The 19,188-nt window shown below is 38.1% G+C and overlaps 1 protein-coding gene across 2 annotated transcripts in view; it reads right to left on the bottom strand.

Annotated features, from left to right (window-relative positions):
• The window catches only part of PARD3B (par-3 family cell polarity regulator beta), a 387,748-nt gene that overhangs the window by 226,533 nt on the left and 142,027 nt on the right, over window positions 1-19,188 (bottom strand). For both annotated transcript variants that reach the window (XM_058809265.1, XM_058809264.1), the window contains exon 5: window positions 1,159-1,250. In XM_058809265.1, coding sequence (XP_058665248.1) covers window positions 1,159-1,250 — 92 coding nt within the window. The remainder of the gene's footprint in view (window positions 1-1,158; window positions 1,251-19,188) is intronic.

Below are 19,188 nucleotides of genomic sequence, written 5' to 3' on the forward strand. Positions count from 1 at the left end.
CACATTTTAACTGTCACATAGAGGTTTGTCATGTAACACTTTTTAATTTAATTATACAACATGCTATATATATCTCAAGAGTTCTGCAACAAACATAAGATAATGGACAAAGTACTGAATTCCTCTACCTACCCAGAAAGTTGACTTCAACACAACCTGAATCACCAGTCAAAACTGAAATTTGAGCTTATGATGAGATAGAAAATCAGCAGCATGAAAACACTCCAACACTACCAAGGATCTGACCAACTTACTCTCTGAAATTAAGGCACCCTGGCTTGATAATTTCGTGTAACAAGTGCTATCTACAAGCCCATTATTTTTTCAATTTCATTTCAGCCATTTAGAATTTTCCCTTTGATTTCAGGAACAATAAACATTGTTACTCATTACTGAACTTCTTGAGAACACCTAATTTCTTCTCCTCTAGTTTCCACTATGCAGCTCTCAAGTTTTATTCCACTGGTTTCCAATGGAGATTATATATTTAAGTGTTGTTTAAAATTTAGACTGGTTAAAATAAGTTATTTCCTAAAACGTCAATGGAACCATGACCACATTCAGATAGAACAGCACAGGCCATCTCTAGTTTGTTATAACTGCAGAGAAGAAAAGGATTTATTCCACCAGGCTTCTTTAGTGAAAGAATGCACAGGGAAATATTGCAAATATTAGCAATGGTTTACACTGTGTATTCACACAGATACAAAACCTACTACAGGATATAGCAAAGTAATAACCTTACCACTCAATACTGGAGATGACACTTAAAGGAGATAATTTTAGGATTATACAGTTCAGTTAAATAGTTATTTATTGAGATATATGATTACAAACATTCTCTATCTTAAGACATGAAACACTTGCAGGACTGAATAAAAACCAAAACCTAGATTTCCCCCCTACCTTTATACTACAAACAGCACAAAAATTCCTTCATATTCATCAATGAGTGCAAGACATAGTCATGCTCAAATATGTGCTCTGTTATGTGAATCAAATGCAATTTTAGGGTGGGAAAGGCAGGAGGAGGAAGAGATCATGGTGATAAGAAGCACAGTGCAGAACCAGAGGTGCAGCTGGAGTGAGAAGTCAGTCTTGTATTGCATAAATTGACAAACCACACTTGAGCCAGCACCAAACAGAAGATGTTCCTACCTGCTAGGGAGCCGGGCCCTCTGAGCCAACAGCAGTTCTGTGGGTCCAGTGAGGTTCATCTCCCCATCCTGAAAAGATGCCTGGGAAGCACCCTGTTGAGAGATTTCAAAGGGTATATTGAAACTATGTACATAATAATGCATAATAATAAAACATATATAATGCCGTGTTTATGTTTTAAAATCTGTATTTGAAGAGAAATTCATTCTTGAAATTACATCATCTCACTGACAGTGAGGACTAAAAGACTCATTCTGGATGGATCACTTGTGACAGCATTTGGACAAATAGGAAGGTATCTAAAGTCCTGCTCCTTGTGCCAATCCCACCGCCCTTCCACTGGAGAAGCTTAATGTCTTCAAGTTGTACTGCTTTACCTTCTTCTTTGCCTATCTAACCTGAATGCCATTCTCTCCCACTCTGAGACACTTCCTTTCTCCCAAGAGATGACACAGACCCTGAGTAAACCAAACAGCTTTTTTTTGTGCTCTATCCCTTGGCAGTGTTTATCTAGCAAAGACATATTTTCAGAGTAGCTTCCCGGAAAAAGAAATTATGCAGCCATTTGGACAATCAGACACAAAAGTACAGTGCACACAGATGGACAATGCTAAAGCTCTTGAAAACTACTATTTAACTTTCTTTTTGTGATCCTTGCACTCCATGTTTGCATTTTTTTCATACTGAGAGAGGGAAATAGTTACCAACGAGATAAGACCACTGTCAGCAGGTGATGTATTAGCTTTAACATACTGTACTTCATCCCAACCCTTATGGCAATAACGTAAACAGAGCAAAATCTGTAACAAAGACCTTTTTTGGAGAGGTCACTTCTGTCAACTGTGCAACAGGAATAGAGCTGGAAGACATAAATCTTCAGCTGTCAACACACTAAGAGAATCCAATTCAGAGCCTGATCCTAACTAGATAAAGGCTAAAGTTAATCATTATTTTTTGTTGTTGCAGTGGTACAGTTTTCCAGTGTATACACTTGCCATATTAAGTTGTCTCAAGGCAAAAGGTAGCAATACTATAAATTAATTTCAAAGAACAAAGCCAACTAGATAGGTAATTTAATTTGCAATAAAAGTTCTGCACCAGTTATTAGAAGTTTCAGCTTCTCTCAAAATATGAGGTTCTAAAGGTTTGGTGTTTCCAGTCCCTCAAAGATTGGTAGAACTTATTTTTAGTTTCTAAGTATCAAGAGAGTTGGGGGCAAGTGTGGGTTGCCTTGTGCTTCAAAATCATGAGCAGCATTGTAAGCAAACCCTTGAGATATAAACCAAGCTGGACCCTTTTTGGTTTGCATGGTGATTCTGAACCCAGAATACTGGTAGTGATGCTCCTTGTGTGTTAATTAGAGCAGAAGCCAATAGACTTGGCTTCAACTGCAAGACCAATATAGTTCACTCAAAGTCAACTTCCGTCACTAATAAAGAACCACTTAGAAAAGCTACGTATTGAGTATGTGCCATCTCTTCCAATCACTTTCCACAGCGGAATCACATGTCAAGGAACAGTTGTTGTTATATGAAGTATATTCCATACTAATCTCATAAATCAAGAGTTTGACCTCAAGCAGTGCATTACCAACAAAAATCAGACACAATTTTAACAATAATGCTCGCAACCATGCTAACCTCCGCTAGCCTCCCACTGAAAACACTGGTGCTACAAAGGCCCTTCTTTATGGAAAGTTAAACATCGTCACACCATGAGCAGATTCAGGGTTGTGATTCACTAGATCCTTTTCTCCCAGACACTGACTGCAACACAGTACATGACACAGAACATGCTACTCATGCCTCAGAAGTGTTTTGCCATCTGAAGCCTCCCTTGCAGTCTACACAAGCAACATAAGCTATGCTACTCCTCTGTCTCTGGGCTTTTGGTTACTGCTGTTATTGCTGTGCTGAGATTACATCCATGCTTGTGCCTTATCTCCCACTTCTTGGGAAACAGATTTCCCAGCAATGATAAACACAGAGGTTCAGAACACAATCTTGTATCTTGTATCTGTTGACTGATTCACAGATTTTTTGACCAGAAATAAAAAAAATTTAATCAACAAGTATAATCTCACACTTTAATTTGCTGTGTGGCACAGCACAACATTGCTAAGAGCACAGTAAGACTCCAAGATAAGCAAGAGGTCCTTACAGAAAGATGGCAACAAACAGCCTTCTTTTCTGCTAAAGGCCAGACCAGGAGAAAGTATCTTGAAGTTTGATAAGAGGATTGTAATAGATACTAGAGGTATCAGACCTTTGGAAGAGATCTTCAAAAACAGATTGATAAACATGTCTCATGTTTCAAGGCATGATTGTTCCAGTGCCAAAAAATAATAGGGTAGCCTTGTGAGGCACCTGACAGTCATACACATCCACATTTTAATCTTTCCACAAGATAAACCTTCTGTGAGGAATTACAGGATGAAATTTGGAGTCCATTACACTTACAGTTTGCATTGTTTATTTTATTTATGGGTTTTTTTGGGTTGGTGTGTTTTTTTATTGTGGTGTGGAGGCTTTGCTTGTTTAAATTTAAGGGTAAAAGCTTCTAAAGAAAAGTTATCCTCTCCTAACTGGAGAGAAGTGTGCTGAAGGATGTCAGAAAAAGCTCAGTGTCCGAGGCCCCATCCTGCACACCACTGCCTGTTTAGATTTGTAGGAGTATAGTGCTCCCACATATCACAGATTATCACATGCTCAAGTCAATAAACACAAAGCCAGATATATTTGAAGGCTTAACTGATCAAGGAAACATGAATCATAACACTGACATTCTAAGTGAGCTCTCTCAGAATGACATTAGAGCTCCAGTCACGTAACAATCACTATAAATGGACAAATTCCTTTCATACTTGAGCATTACATTAGAAGCACAGTAAATTTAAACAGATCATCTCCTGACAAACAAGCAGAATAATAGCAAACCAACAATGCACAATTAAAGACACTGTCAAAAGATAATGACCCAATACACATAAAAATGCTCAATCTCTCGTTCAATGTTTAAAGACTGATAGTCAGTTTCTCAATAGTAGCAGGATTAAGGACAAACTGACTAACAAACCTTGACTCAAATTCAGCTGACATTGCAACAGATTTACAGCGACAGAATTGCAGTATTCACTTAGGACACAGGAATAAAATGCAAAATCGTGTGGTAAAAGCAAAAGCCAAGGAAGCATAAGCATCTAAGAACAGTGTAATTTTAAAATTTATTTACATAGGCATAATTTGAATTAAGCAATTCTTCTTAGTGCTACTAAAAGCACGTTCTTCAAATTAGGTGTAAGTAGAAGAGACTGATTCTATTAAATAGCCCTCTGCAAACAACTGCAACCCAAATGCCAGGAAGAGTCTTGTATTCCTTATGTGACAGCTCTCAAGTTAGGTAAAGAGGTACATGAGGCAGCAGGAGTGACAGAGTACGTACCAGTAGTGACATTTTCTCCTTTGTGAACATCCACTCTTCTCAAGTCAGCATGGGCATATGTTTGCCCCAGCAATAAACATGATGAGTCAGTTATAGTCTTATTGAGCTTAGGGAGTATGACCAAGTCTACAGTCTTTTTCTTTAATTTTTGAAAAGGCTTGTTTCGTAAAACCCACAAAATATTTGAGAAGAAAAGCAATAGTGGCACTTTTGGACAGAGACAAAGTATCCATTTTTTTGCTAGAAAAAGAGACAGAGACAGAATTGACTGAAAATGGTCAAACCAATAATTTGTATTTAAAAGGATGCAGCCCTGAGCAGCCAACACAGCAGTAGCTGCTTCGACATCTAGGCTGCCCACCAGTCCCACAGCTCTTTTTCCTCATTATCATAGCAACCCAAAAAATATGGATTTTGGTATCTCCAAAAAAAAACCTGTACTAGTTTGTTACCATTTGTTACCTAAACTCTGGCTAGAGTGTAGTTTTGAGTTCCATTTTAACTGAAACGAAATCTTTTGTTGAGGTTCTTCTGCAGCTGAAGTTTGCACATTCACTCAAGAACAGACTACACCACCTAGCTCAGCAAGAAAACTTCAGAAATATTCACAGGCCACCAGTCACTATAGAAAGGCCCTAAATCACCTCAAGTCTGTCTAGCAGGCTCGGAACACAATTCATTCTTAAGACAAGTAAGTTTTTGGGTAGCATAAAATTGCCAACACATCATTTTTAGGAAAGCTGTGTAGCAAAAACCATCCTATCATTGAAAAAGCTTATTATACAATAGCCAACATGAGAAAAATCCCAAAATAGATAAATTTAGAGAAAGAGAACTCTAAATAAAGAACTGAAGAAAATTCTGAGTGCAGGATGCTCTTGAAAGTATAAAATGGTCATCAAACACTAGCAATAAACTTGAAGGATATAAGATCTATTAATAGAAGAAATAAACACATCTACTCAAATTAGGACTCAAACAGTCTGGTATACCCAAGGGAAAGTATCTTTATCTGAGACTTTCTTCTAATGACAAAGTTAAAAGTGAAAATGTATGTCTGAAGTTCCAGTTTCCAGTACTGTATTCCCTGAGGGCCTCAGCTCTTTAAAACAAAGGAAAAGTATCCAAATCAAAGAGCAGAAGGTCATGGAGCAGGGTGGCAGGCTGCAGAACTCCCTCTCCCTGCTTGGCCAACAGCAAACCTTCTTCCAAGAAGGTTCAGTAAGAGTTCAGATCTCACCAACATAAACAGTGAGATGCAAGGAAACCTGGGGGTGAAAGGGATGCTTAGTTTACAAATGCAGGAAATGTCTCATCTACTGCTCTCACAACAGACAATTTTAATTACTGTATTTAAAAATTGAACATTTTTAGCAACACTTTCAGGATCATGTGAGCATTTCTGACAGCCAGAATGAGTTTTAAAAGCCACAGCACTATACTTAGCTTTAAAAATCAACACTTTCATAAATATTCCCAAACCAATTAGCCTGTGTTATAAAGTTGTTTACCTTTACCTAGAACAACAAATGCAATACCTGACATTGCATAGAGAAGACCACATAACTCATGGAACACATACAGAAAGGCCCTTTGCTGTTCTGGAATAATATAACCAAGCACAGGTTAAAATACTATAACCCTATCTGAAGCAAAGTTAGACATATCTTGCTGTAATGCCCAGCAGTAGCATTCTATGCTGTTTTCAAGTTCTGGCCAACTGTACATAGCTTTTTAGGTCCAAAAGGCTTCTCTGTGGCTCACTTGGTCTGTTGGGACAAAATCTAAGTTGTGTATTCCTGAAACAGCTAAGAAACTTAGTTCAATCACAATAACCACTGCCCTTCATTCTGATACTCTTCAGCCTCAGTTTGCAAAACGAAGAATGCAGCACACCACAAGCTTTCAAAATATTCAGTATCAGCATCTCCTCCTCCATTTAGCCTTAAATTCACAACAGGCCTGATTGAAGATGTGGCAATAAAACCCTTCATAGAGAAAACATTTGTTTTATCTTTACAGAGTCACATTATCCCTAGGCCACGGAACAATCTGACAAGGGAAATACATAACAAGCTTCCAGTAAGTAGAAACCTGTACTATAACTGTAGCAGTAACACCTCTGTGTAGGAAAAAACTTTTGTAACTGAGGGATCTTGGTTTGGACTGGGACAGAATTAATTTTCTTCCTAGTACCTGGCACAGTACTATGTCTGGGATTTAGTAAGAGAATGATGTTGATAAACTACTGATATTTTGGTTGTTATTGAATAGCGCTAGCCCTAAGTCAAGGACTTCTCAGTTTTGCACACTCTGTCAGAGAGGGGGTGCACATAAGTGAGCACAGCTGGGACAGCTGAAGAGTTATTTCACAGCCTAGAACATTGTGGTCAGGACAAACTGGGGGGAGCTGGCTGGGAGAGGCCAAACACTACTCAGTGATCAAGCTGAACATCAGTCAGGAGGTGGTGAGCAATTGTGTTGGGCACCACTTGTGGTTTTGGGTGTTGTTCACTCATTCAAGGATTAGATATGAAGTTGGTGTCAACATCTGCATTTCATTTGCTTGGCTAATCTTTCATTACCAAGATAACAACAGACTAACTTCCAATCTTCCAGTCCACACATCTTTACATAAAAATCCAAAACTGCTTCCTAAAATATATGCAAGAATGGTTTAGTATTGCAAAGGCATGCATAACAATGCCTCAAAAAATTCCAGATTAATTTTTTAATTTAATATAACTTTCCTTTTTTTCCTCCTAAGTAAGAATAATAAAATAAAATTCACACTGCATTGCTAAAATCAATACATCAAAGGTGGAAATCAATGCAAAGGAGGCTAACAAAATGCTGCTAAACTGAAGGAAAAGTATTAATGTTTATTACTGTGTATTGCTTATTTTTCCAGTGGTCTGCTTGATTGAAATCACTGTGCCATAGAACGTGGGAAGTATTTCTAAACAGCTTACAATACTTCCATTTCACTTACTGATTAAACTACATCATCCTCTCAACTATTCAGAATGAAATTAATTTGAAATGGATAATTGATGCAATTGTGCTGTATCTACAAATGCAATTAATCACTTGCTAAAGATGATTTTTAGGCAGCCAACTATTATGAAAATAAGAATCACACAGCCTCTTTCAATCTTGTCAATTGAAACGTATTCAACTGGACTGGTAAAAGATATTTTTCAACATAAGAATAGCTGTATGTCTTCAGATATTTTTAATAACATCCAAGTGGATTCATGTTTAATTAGCAGAGCACAAAGAAAAGCCATAATATAGTACAGCTTTTAGCAATTACATGACAGTTTCAGGAACCACAACAGCAATATTTTTTCCCCTCAACTACCAATGGATTTCTTGAATATTGTAGTGAGTTGTGATCTTGGCATTTAAAACCAAGGGCATAAATGGACACTCTCCTGAGAATCAGTCTGGAGTAAGAAATTATTCCCCCAAATTGTTTGTAACAATTCTCTGCTGAGGGTCATCATTACAGCTGGACTGCACTGGTGGATTGCACACTGCTCAGTGCAAACACTGAGCTGCCTGAAATCCCAGTCCCCAGCATGTCCAAGTACTCTGGCTGAGCTGGCACTGAAGCAGATTCAGAGCCAGCTATCACATGTGTAGTCCAAGGGAGTGCCCAGTATCTTTAGGAACTATGGGACAGGAACATCATGCACACATAGACACACATTTTCAAAGTGATTGCTTCTGCTTTAGCTCAGTGGTCCACAACTTCAGTCAGAATAACATGAGGGAAAATTCTTAGTAGCACACAGGATGTGCTGAGCCATGACACCAGGGAAGGGTACCCATCTCCTGGGCTAAGTGTGGGAGGTAACCCCCTCTACCCTCCTAATTATTACTGGCCCCAAGCCAGCAGACACCTTGGAGTCCCTGCCTTCTACATTGGGAAGATACTGTTAGTATCAAACATAGCTCCCAGGGAGCACCAGAATCAGCTGTAACCAACACCAGGGGAGCTTCAGTTCTTCAGGGACACAAGCTACACTAGCCAGGCTTCCCTCCACTGCACTCCCACTGAGCTCTTCTGGACATGTTCAACTTCTGTATGTAAAACACACCTTGCCAACATCAACCTTCAAAATGCTCTCCCTGATCCTTCCTGCTATACCTACTCCCAATCTGTTTCATGCTAATCATTCAAAAATCTAGCTGAGAACCACTGTCTGCATGGAAAAAGCAATACTCTGTTTCCTAAAGTCCTACATAAACAGTAAATTCTTCATTATTAAGAGAACCAAGGATTACTTTATGCCTGGGGTTCAAAATTGTTACACATGATTTTGGCACGAGAACTCCAAGAATCCTCATATTAAAAACTTCTCTATCACTGAGAAAAAAATTCACTATTTATAACAGTGCTAGAGAGTTCACATCTTTCTTGCAAAAGTGAAGTGAAGGAAGAGGTGCAGCTAGAGTGCCTGAGTACTTCAATTTATGAAGGGCTGAGAAAAGGAGAAAAATGTAAAAAAAGACCTCAGTTAAAAGTCTCCAGAAGAAGCTGTCATACACATAAAACTCTGGACTTAGGCTCAGAAGTTTTAACAATTTCTAGACTGAGGTGTGAGCAATGCCTTTTCCAAAACAGGAAATTGTCGTCTTATTGCAGAGGGTTCCATACTTTTGTCTCCTTATCACAAAAGTTCCATACCTTCTTGGTGTTTTCTCATGGACAGCTCCCCAGAGCACTGACTCTTCTTCACAAAGCAGCCAAGTGACTCCAGCTCCCTTCTCAACCAGACACCCCGCTCTTTTATAGCACTCTTTTCTCATTGCTTACAGCTGTGGCCTGTTAAAGTCAGGCCTGTTCCTCATCTTTGCTAATTGGCCCAGCTGCAACCCCTTAGGGGTAAGATTACTTTCTACACTACCTTTATTTTCTTATATTCTGTCCCCCCTACAGCAGAAAGCTGCTTTTAAAAGAAGCTTTGATAGTATATTGATAAATATTAGGATTTGGCACCTTCATTGGCCCAAAACCAATTCCTAAAATAAATGGAAATGCTCCAGTAAGGGTGAAAAAAACCTCCAAACCAAACAAGCCACACACACCAACACCAAACAAAAAACTACTGGAAACATAAGTAATATGGTATATGTTTACAATTTTAGGGAGCTGTCACTATTGGAATATTTACCTAAAGGATGCAGTTAACTGGCCAACCATATAATCACTGGCACCTTTAAAAAAGAGGATACGTTTATTAGCACTGTCCCCATTTATCATGCTGATTTTAATTGCCTATGAGGTCTCTGCCTGCACTGCAAGCCTACAGAGTCACTACAGAGCAGTATCAGGAGGACTTTCTGCGTGAGTCTGTAGTATTTGCATCTCAGCAAGTTTATTGATTTGAACTAAGCCATGCTTAGAGCACTTGAAATATTTTGGCTGACCTGCTATCTGCTAGGACATTAATATTTTCATTTTATTTACCTTGTGGTGTTTTTATTCTAGTTTCATATTTTAAAAACTGTTGTTAAATTTATTGTCCAGAAATACATGGGTGACCTTTTATTTATAAAGAATATTTAGCAGTGGTATCAACAGTGCCAAGGCACCGAAGAAGCAGGTGTTTCCAAGCTAAAATTTGTGATTTTTTTTTTTTTGTATCATCCACTTAGAGACAAAAATATATATTTTTTAAAAGTGTATAAACTTTGGACATCTGAGTTACTATAGAAATTATTTGTAAGCAATTATTCCCATAGCAACAAGCATAATTTAAAAGTGTACTATCATTAGCTCCACAAATGCACACTAGTCCCTTATTTTGGTTGCAAACTGCCAGTAGGCAATTAACATTGCAAAAAACAGGAAAGAAATTAATGTTTCTACAAGAAAATCTACCAAATTTTCTCAGACCAAGAGAATACCAGCATGACCTTCCCTGGCTTGACTCACTGCTTGAAGCCTCCCAAGATTTAATTGACAAAACATTTTACAAGAGATTTGCAAACTACAAAGCTACATTTTGACTAATTTCTTTTTCATTTAGAGAGAATTCCTTTTTTAAAGTAAAGAAAAAAAATCTCTTAACCCACTATGCATTACATCAGGATAACTTCTTCATGAAAGTAATACTTAGAGGACATCTAAATCTTACCTAGACAATAGTATTATGATGCCACATCCCTACTTCTCCCACACATAAAATCTGAATTTTATTCCAACCACATACTAATTCTGAACACTTAAAAACAAATCCCAAAAACCTAACGCACGATAAAGGAAACTTAACATATGTAATTGCACTACTGAATCAAAACCTTCTGCTTTCATTACAACAATATGCCCTCAATATTACCTGAAAGGCTTCTAAAAAACATATATTACCCAAGAGCTCAATGTATAAGTGATACTTTAACCTTGCATCTCTATTCCTTGCAAAAAATTCTTTAATGACTTCACCTGTTTTTGCATCAAAATTAAATTACATGTGTCTTCCCCACCACCAGTGACAGTGGGGTTTCCGAAATTTAAAAATCAAATCCATTTTCAAAGTTTAAATGAGTCTTCATTAAAGATTGCATTTGATACTTTTCTGTTAATTCCCTTTGTGAATGGCATGTATAATGAGATGCCTTAAACATGCTAGGTTGGTCAGCAGGAATCCACAGATCCATTGATTCTGTAACAAAAAGAATAACCACATGGTTACCAGCAGCCTACCAAGCACTGCTCACAGCCTGTGAGAACCAACGTTAAGCTTTGACTTGGATCAGAAATTTGTAGTCACTGCTTTGGAATAGCAACATCAGTAAGATGCTGCAAAGGTATAAAAATGTTTCTTCTCTTACTTCAACAGCTACAGCCATAGCCCTATTTAAGCCAAGAAGGCAGTCATCCTAGTAACCAGCATGAGAGGAAACTATGAAAAAGACTGCCATATCTTCTCAGACATGCCTTTTTGTAACACCCCACTCATTGGGGACAGCCTGGCATAGTCCCTGTGCCAGTAATCCCTGGGTCACACACACAAAGACCACTACAGTCCAGTCCACCTGGCCACTTCTTCTCCCAAAAGACAGAGCTGTGCCAGGGAATGACAGGCCTGGCTGGGGCCATGCTCTGCTCCTGCTGATCTGCATTTGCCCTGTGCATGATGTATTATTATTACAGGGTATTATGTTAACTTTTCCTCAGTGTGCAATGTATATTAGTAATTGCTAGTTACGTTACTTCTATTCCTCATATGGGATTATCACAGTGGAGCAACAGCACTGATTAATCAATTAGCATGGATTCATTAGAGATGAACGATAGGGCAATGTAATTGTGTTTACTGAACAATGGATGACAGTGTGCTTAAAGCCCAGGATTTCTAATAATGGTATATACATAACATCATGAATATTTAGAGCACCTTCACTGCAAAGCTAGAGAGACTATCAGGATGTGATTCTGTGTGCAAGTAATGCTGGAGCCTGAAGATTGCATAGATGGGAGAGCCACAAGACAGATGGCAGTTAGATGACTTTTTTTAGCTTTGACTAAATCTTTGTAGAACAGCTACAGCATTTCCTGTAATCCAGAATGCACAGGCACGTCTGCACAATGCAGTGGCCAACAGTATAATCAGTCAAAGCCCCAGGTGTCTCAGAAACATTAACCAAGCCATATTAAGCATAAAAACATGAAAAAACTGGCAGAGCCCACTCTATGAAATAAACAGAAGCATACAAGGGTAACTTAAAACTTTTTCCCCAGATGTCTGAGGTGTACATCCCTTTTTGTGGGTCCTTATCAATGGCTGAACACTAAGCTTACAACAGCCAATATGAACACCAAACACTCAGATGCATCTCTCAATATCTAATTAGTGCCCTTTAGGTACTAATGCAATAGTCATAGACCAGACCCTTCTTCTGTCTGATGGTGGTATACAGACTCACCAGCAATTCACATGGATATCAAGAAGTGAGACATGAGAATGACTAATTTCGTGAAAATATGGTGCAAAGAAGAGATATTGAAATATAGCTTTTGCTGCACTCTGCCTAAAAGGTAAAAACACTAAAAAGGAATGTAAAATGATACAGGGGAAATACTTTGCTAAAAAGTTAAAGTAGGAAAAATGTTTTCTATTATACTCCAGGAAATCAGAAATCTTCACCCAAGTCCAATAGCTGGGTCCCATGTGAGAGTCAATCTACAGCATGGCAAGGACCTGAATACTCTCAGATCACTCATCCAGTATTTTCCCAAGATGCTTCCACATTGTCCCAGGGAACCAGAGTCTGTGATTACCATAGAGCTTCCTCAGCTGGGATCGCAGCCCTTGAATACAAGGTACTAAGAATTACTTTGCCTGTTTAGATCAAAGGCACTTTCATTCCTGCAGGAAGTTAAGTATTCCTCCTTAACTCTGTGGGCTGCAATTTTATTTACTTTGCTAAAGTTTCATATTGAGTTAATTTAAAACTTATCAGTTTCCTCCAGTCTAAGGAACTTACTGAATCAGTGACTAACAGTATATTGTCCTGAATCAGTGACTAACAGTATATTTAACCATTTGTTCCATATGCTTAGAGATGTTAAAGTACCCATATGTACCCATATAAAAATACACCTCTGTGTGTGTGTGTCTGTGTACATATGTGAATGATAAATTTGCAGACAAAGTTCTTCCAAAAATCTTAACTGGCCACAAAGATAATATGGAGGTCTCCCAGTATATCTCAGTAGAGGAAGGAATTATCTTTAAAAATTCTCTCCTTAGCACTGGGCATTCTACAAACCAAACTGCCCATCTTCATTCTCAACAAAACCTCCTCAACACTGTAGCAAAGAAAATAAATGATAGCCTAAGGAAAATAGAACACAAATTTGTCTTGCCTCTATTTGATAGGCAACCCCTAAACTAGACATACTCCTAATTTCTCTGTTGCCACACTTTAAACCAAATTTTAAAATAGAATTTCTCAGAGAAAAAACAAGCCATCTATTCTGAAGAGCATCAAACAAGTAAATAAGGGTTAAAATGTTGTCTGAATCTCTTCAAAGAATTGAGTTGCTTGCATCCAAATGGGAGAAAATACAATGTCCTACATAAACCCCTTGATCTCAATCCCAATTCTCAATGGAAATTAAGGCAACTCTGTAGCATTTTAATTCTGCTGAACTGTATACAAAACCTTGTTTTAGGATCTGAAAGTACAGGCACAATGTTATCCTGAATTTATGAGTGAAAATTCTTAATAAACCTGAGTTGACTCCTGTGAGCCAAGACATTACTATCACTGGCTTATCTTAAACCTAGCAGGCAATTTAGACTAGAGACACATCACCTGAGAGCATATTGTTATTTCCAATAAATCCTTATGAACCATAGTGGTATTTTCAACCTCTCCTAGGGTTTTTAAAAGTCATCATAAAAAACCCTTCATAAAATGATCTGGTTCCATGTTAATTATTAACTACATATTGAAACAACAGCACTGGTTAGTAAATAACTTGACAGCACTAAAAACTGCAGTGTAAAAAGACAAGATTTATCACACAATTGAAAGGAAGCTGGGTGAAGTAAATATCACAAGCAAAGATAGATGAGCATATTTGCTGAGAATAAAATAGAACAACAATTATAAAACCTTACAGATTAATTAAGCTCAGGACATTTTAATGAGCACAGTTGTATCCACTAATCAGATTATGATGGGGACTCTCACAACCATGTTTTTTTTAAATTATTTGAAGAGAATAAGCAAACAAAATCTCATGGGTAATTTCAATTTCACACTATAAAGTTATCATCACCAGAAACAGCTTTTTTAAGGTTGCCTTAATTGTACTATAGTTGTTGACTAATAGCAACATCTCTAATTGCAAGAACAAAGGTCAGAGAAGACATTTTTGTTGCTTAGGTGAGCACAACAGGTGACATGGACAAATGAGTAACACTCCAAAAGACAGAGAGCAGCAGGAGATACCAAATGTCCTATTTCTTGCATGTGCTCCTGGATAAACACACTATTTCAATTCAATGCCTGTTTCGTTGCTTTTGAGAAAAATACAGGGAAGGTGTACGAATAGAAGTATTGGTAATAAGAAGGCCTTTGAGTAAAAATCCCATTTTTTGTTAATTCTTATTTTAAAATTTAAAAAGGTGATTTCCTAGAAACAAAATGTCAGAGACATATTTAGTATGTGTTTGCCACAAAGTAGAAGGAAATAGCTATAACCTGTCTCCTTGCATGCTTTTGTGAAGCTCTACCATTTCCAACCCCTCCACACAAGATGCTCAAGATGGTTTCAGATACACAGAGAAACTACACTGAGACTTGTTGCCAGTTCCTCAGAACTTGGAAACTGAAAGTATGGCACCAAATCGCAGATTAAATCAAGTCTGGCTACCTGAGAGGGCCAAGGTCAGTTAAGACAAAGTGAGGAAGGTGACAGATGCACAAGAGACAAGGTTCAGTACATCTCAGTTCTTTATGAGGCTTCTCAGCTAAGACATGTGAAGCCAGATTGATTTAAACATGAGTATTTCCTTAACTTACAGTTCCCTTAATTTTAAGAAATGTGTTGACAGAAAATCTGAGTGGCCTGAAAAGTTAACAAAGCTTTTATACATGTGAATTATTTAAACTTTAAAACTTCAGTACAATATGCTTAGACACAAAGAACAGTTTTATATACCAGTGAAATATTTCAAGTACTATTATTTATGAAGAAATTCAATGTTACTTATCCAGGTCAGATAGTAATTAAGAATACTTCACAACCAGAAATGCAGGGAGACTGGCAGCATGCTGGGTATAAGGGTGTGGGTTGTGGTTTATAGATTTTTTTATTTGTCTCACTGCTACTACCTATGCCAAGTTGATCAAAATTTACTATTTGGAAAAACAAATTTAAAAGCATTTTGTACAGTCGAGTTTCTTCTGCCATCACATAGAAAAGCAAAGCTTCTTTTCTGAAGATTTTATAATTGCATTATAACAGCCCTAAACACTGTAAGCTACAAGAGCTTGCTTGCATCTTTCTTATATTGAGCACTACTGATCTGCATATTTAGTGGCTCCTCATCACTGTAATGCATTCTGGGTACTCAAAAGTAAAGACATTACCTTTTCTTATAGAAAGAAAAGGTAGAAAGGAATAGCTTCAATGAGTTACTTTGTGAAGGAAAGAACAAGGTAGACTTCCTACAGAAAAACCTCTCATTCAGAGATGAACTTTACCAAATTCAAAAGCAACTGAAGGAAGCATTCACTGCTTTCTTCTGAAAATGAGCTTAATAGTACAGGAGCTGATACATCCTGCAGGCAAGAGCAATACATCTTAGACAAAAGTTGCCCCCAGTAGAAAAGAAGATCATGGAGGGAATGGCATTTTTTCAAGTGCCTGTGCATAATCTCATGCAGGGCTTTAAGTTTCAACAAAAAAAACCACTGCGAATTAGGTTTAAAATTTTAATAGGAACTACTGGATCCATGAAACAAAACACTGAAATAACAGGGTAATACTGATCTGTGTTGCAAAACTGATGTACTGCTGCATTTTAAGCTACTCAGAGCTTCTGCAATTTACATTCACTCCTGTACAATGGTAATGAAGTGATCAAGCCTGAAGAGCACAAATACAAGGGCCTGGGGAGCTGAACTCCAGCTCAGAACTTAGTCTGAACAGTTTCCTCAAGCGTGAACTGACTACAGCACAGTGTTGTGAGCACAGGAGTCCAGGTTCTAAGAGGACCAAGATAAGGCTTTCTATTTGCTCTGCGGTCTCCCAGCAAATAACCCTTTCCAGTATAAATGGCTACAAATTCCAATAGAGACAAGTTCAGTCAGTGAATGTTCACCGGAACTTAAAACAGGAACCCAACCAGAACACTTTCAGGTATAATTACACTTAATTTGGACTAAAAATTAGTTAATTTCCTTTGTCCAAGTATCCCCATGGCTGTATCCAATACCAACAGCTGCAGTACCATCAAGTCTGGAAAACACAAATGGAAGGATTGAGGGGGCTGAGTGCAAACTGAAATAAAGTTTGAACAGTATATTTTTGCTTATTTTTTTTCCTTAAGCCTGAACTGCCTTACACACTGGTAACAATCAAACAGGAACTGTTTAGCATACGAAAGAAAATATTATTTCTGTTGTTATAGCTATTTGGACATCTGATAGCCTCAGGCAACCCAAAGGGGCCCCAACAACAACAGCTCAGCTTAAAAGACAAAGGGCAGATACCTTTGAAGTGAGAGATGACAAAGAAACAGCAGTAGACCTTGAAGTTTGGTCTGACAGAAAGAACCTGAACATTTCAGAGTAAATAAATTCTATTCATCCTCTCAATTCTCTTGAAGGCAAAAGAGGCACAATGATGCTGAATGCCAGAAAACCTAAGGGCAAAATGCTCTCCCCACAAAACCCTCCTGGTATGGCAACAGGAAAGACAACCAGCATTTCGGGGGGTGGGGGGGAATCAGCAAACAGCACTGAGGAATGATTCTTGAAATTGTTAATATTTTGTGACCTGGCTTTAATTTTATTGTCTGGTAAATGTGAGTGATAGGAAACCCCTGTCAATAAAAAAACCACTAGCAGAGTCTAGTAAGAGGATCCTTTTATTCTTTGACATCCAGGCTGAACAGGCATAAAAGTTTTTAGATAAGAATGTGTGAAGACTATTGCTCACGACCCTGCTCAAACTAGTGGAAAAGACAAGACTCGATTTCCAGCTCTGCAAGTGGACAGATTTTTAGAGACTTAAAACACAATTCAGGACACAGATAAGGTACAGTTTAGAAAATAAATGCTGGATTCTAGAAGCAAGTAATTTCAAAGTGCAAGCTCACAGTTGTGTCTCCCAGATCTGCACCTGTGTCCTGCACTGGTGATGATACTGAATGGCACAGGGAAAACAAAATGGCAACTACCTTTCTGCTGGGAAAGGGGAATACAAGCCACTCCTGCACAGGTAAGACTGTGATGTTGGGAAAGGACCTCACCCTGCCGCTTTGGAGAAATCGTGCTTGTTTGGGCAATTCCTGCGTCTCACCAGTGAAGAGAGGTGCATTAATGTGGATGTGGATAAAAGGCTTCCATAGGCATGTAAAAGCTGTTACACATTACATCATTTCAAAGCTGGTCTAAGGACAAAGACTTGTCATTCCCCTTTAAATCAAAGATTAATAGTAACTGTGCACACAAGACTTATAACAGTAAGTGTGTACTTGCTACTGGCATTTTTTATTTTATTGCCGCAGACAATGACTTCAATTTGTGGTCAACAGACCTCTAAATTCCTTGACTACTTTTAGAACATCATAAAAAGAAACTCTGAAGATCCAGCACAAGATATGTCTTCACCAGAAAGTTTTTGGGAGTCAACAAACCAAAAAAAGTGAAGTTATAAGTCATACTTTAGATTATAAATTGGTTGGCATTTCTGACATTGACAAAGACAATTACTTTTTTGAGTGGGTATTTTTAGTGAAGAGACAGAAAATTCCTGGCTTTTGTTTTTCAGAGATAAAACTGAAATGTACCAAGGACTACTGATGGTTTTTCTCCTGGAATCACTTCTGATTTATTTATAGGAGGGCTTTCTACCTTTACCTGCAAATGTCACAACTGAGCTTGTGACTTTTATATAGTTTCTTGGTTTAATAACTATAGTAGGTACAGCACATGTTCTGCCTCTGCCCCTCTCCAAAAATAAACAAAACCTAATCACATCTAAAAACTAGTTTATATCTCATTGTTCATAGGAAATAGAAAGAGTTGGGCACAGATAACCTAATTTTCACCTATTTCTGCTTACTCCATACACACTAACTCAATTTAGATTGATCTGCTAATGTTTGCAGACTTACTACAGTGGCACAAGGGTACTACACCCATTCAGCTTATGCTTAAAAAAAGAAAAACCAAGATGAAATGTTGTTCATACTCCTTTTTAATTTTATTTTAGCCCTTTGTTTATCGCTTCACTTCAAAGCGCTTCCAATATGAGGCACAGTTTCAGTGTGACAACTTTGTAAAATTAAAATAGAAAAAATGTGCCAGCATCAATCTGCTTTACATTGGAAAGCACAACAGCCTTGAGACAGAAATGACGACTTGTGAGAGTAAGCTATAATGAACCCAGAAGTGCTATCTGTAGTAGGAAAAATATATTAGACTGGAGGCTGAACACTCCTGAAACAATTTGTCTTCCTCAATAGGAGTCTCCTATTCCCCACTTGCAGTGTACAGCCAAATCTAACTCCAAAAGCAAGGAAAAATTATCAATATGAATCCCCACAATTCTGCTGGCTAACATTTCTTATTTGACTTGGAGCTACTTAAAGTCCAAATTAAAAAAATACAGCCCAGAATAAAGCTGAGTCTGCAAGGGACATCCCTGACATGACCTGTCAATGGCTGGGCAGGAAGGCAAGAAACCACCCTGGCAGCAGAAACCCCACAGGGCGATCCCACCAGCCCAGGGGCAGGTACCCAGCTAGGGCACAGGCCCAGAAGCTGGCAGCTGAGGCTGGGCAGCAGCTGCACAGATAACAGGGTAACAGATGAGGCTGAGCCAGCCTGTCT

Source organism: Ammospiza caudacuta, chromosome 8, assembly GCF_027887145.1.
Source record: "Ammospiza caudacuta isolate bAmmCau1 chromosome 8, bAmmCau1.pri, whole genome shotgun sequence".
In the NCBI taxonomy this organism is placed as follows: Eukaryota; Metazoa; Chordata; class Aves; order Passeriformes; family Passerellidae; genus Ammospiza; species Ammospiza caudacuta.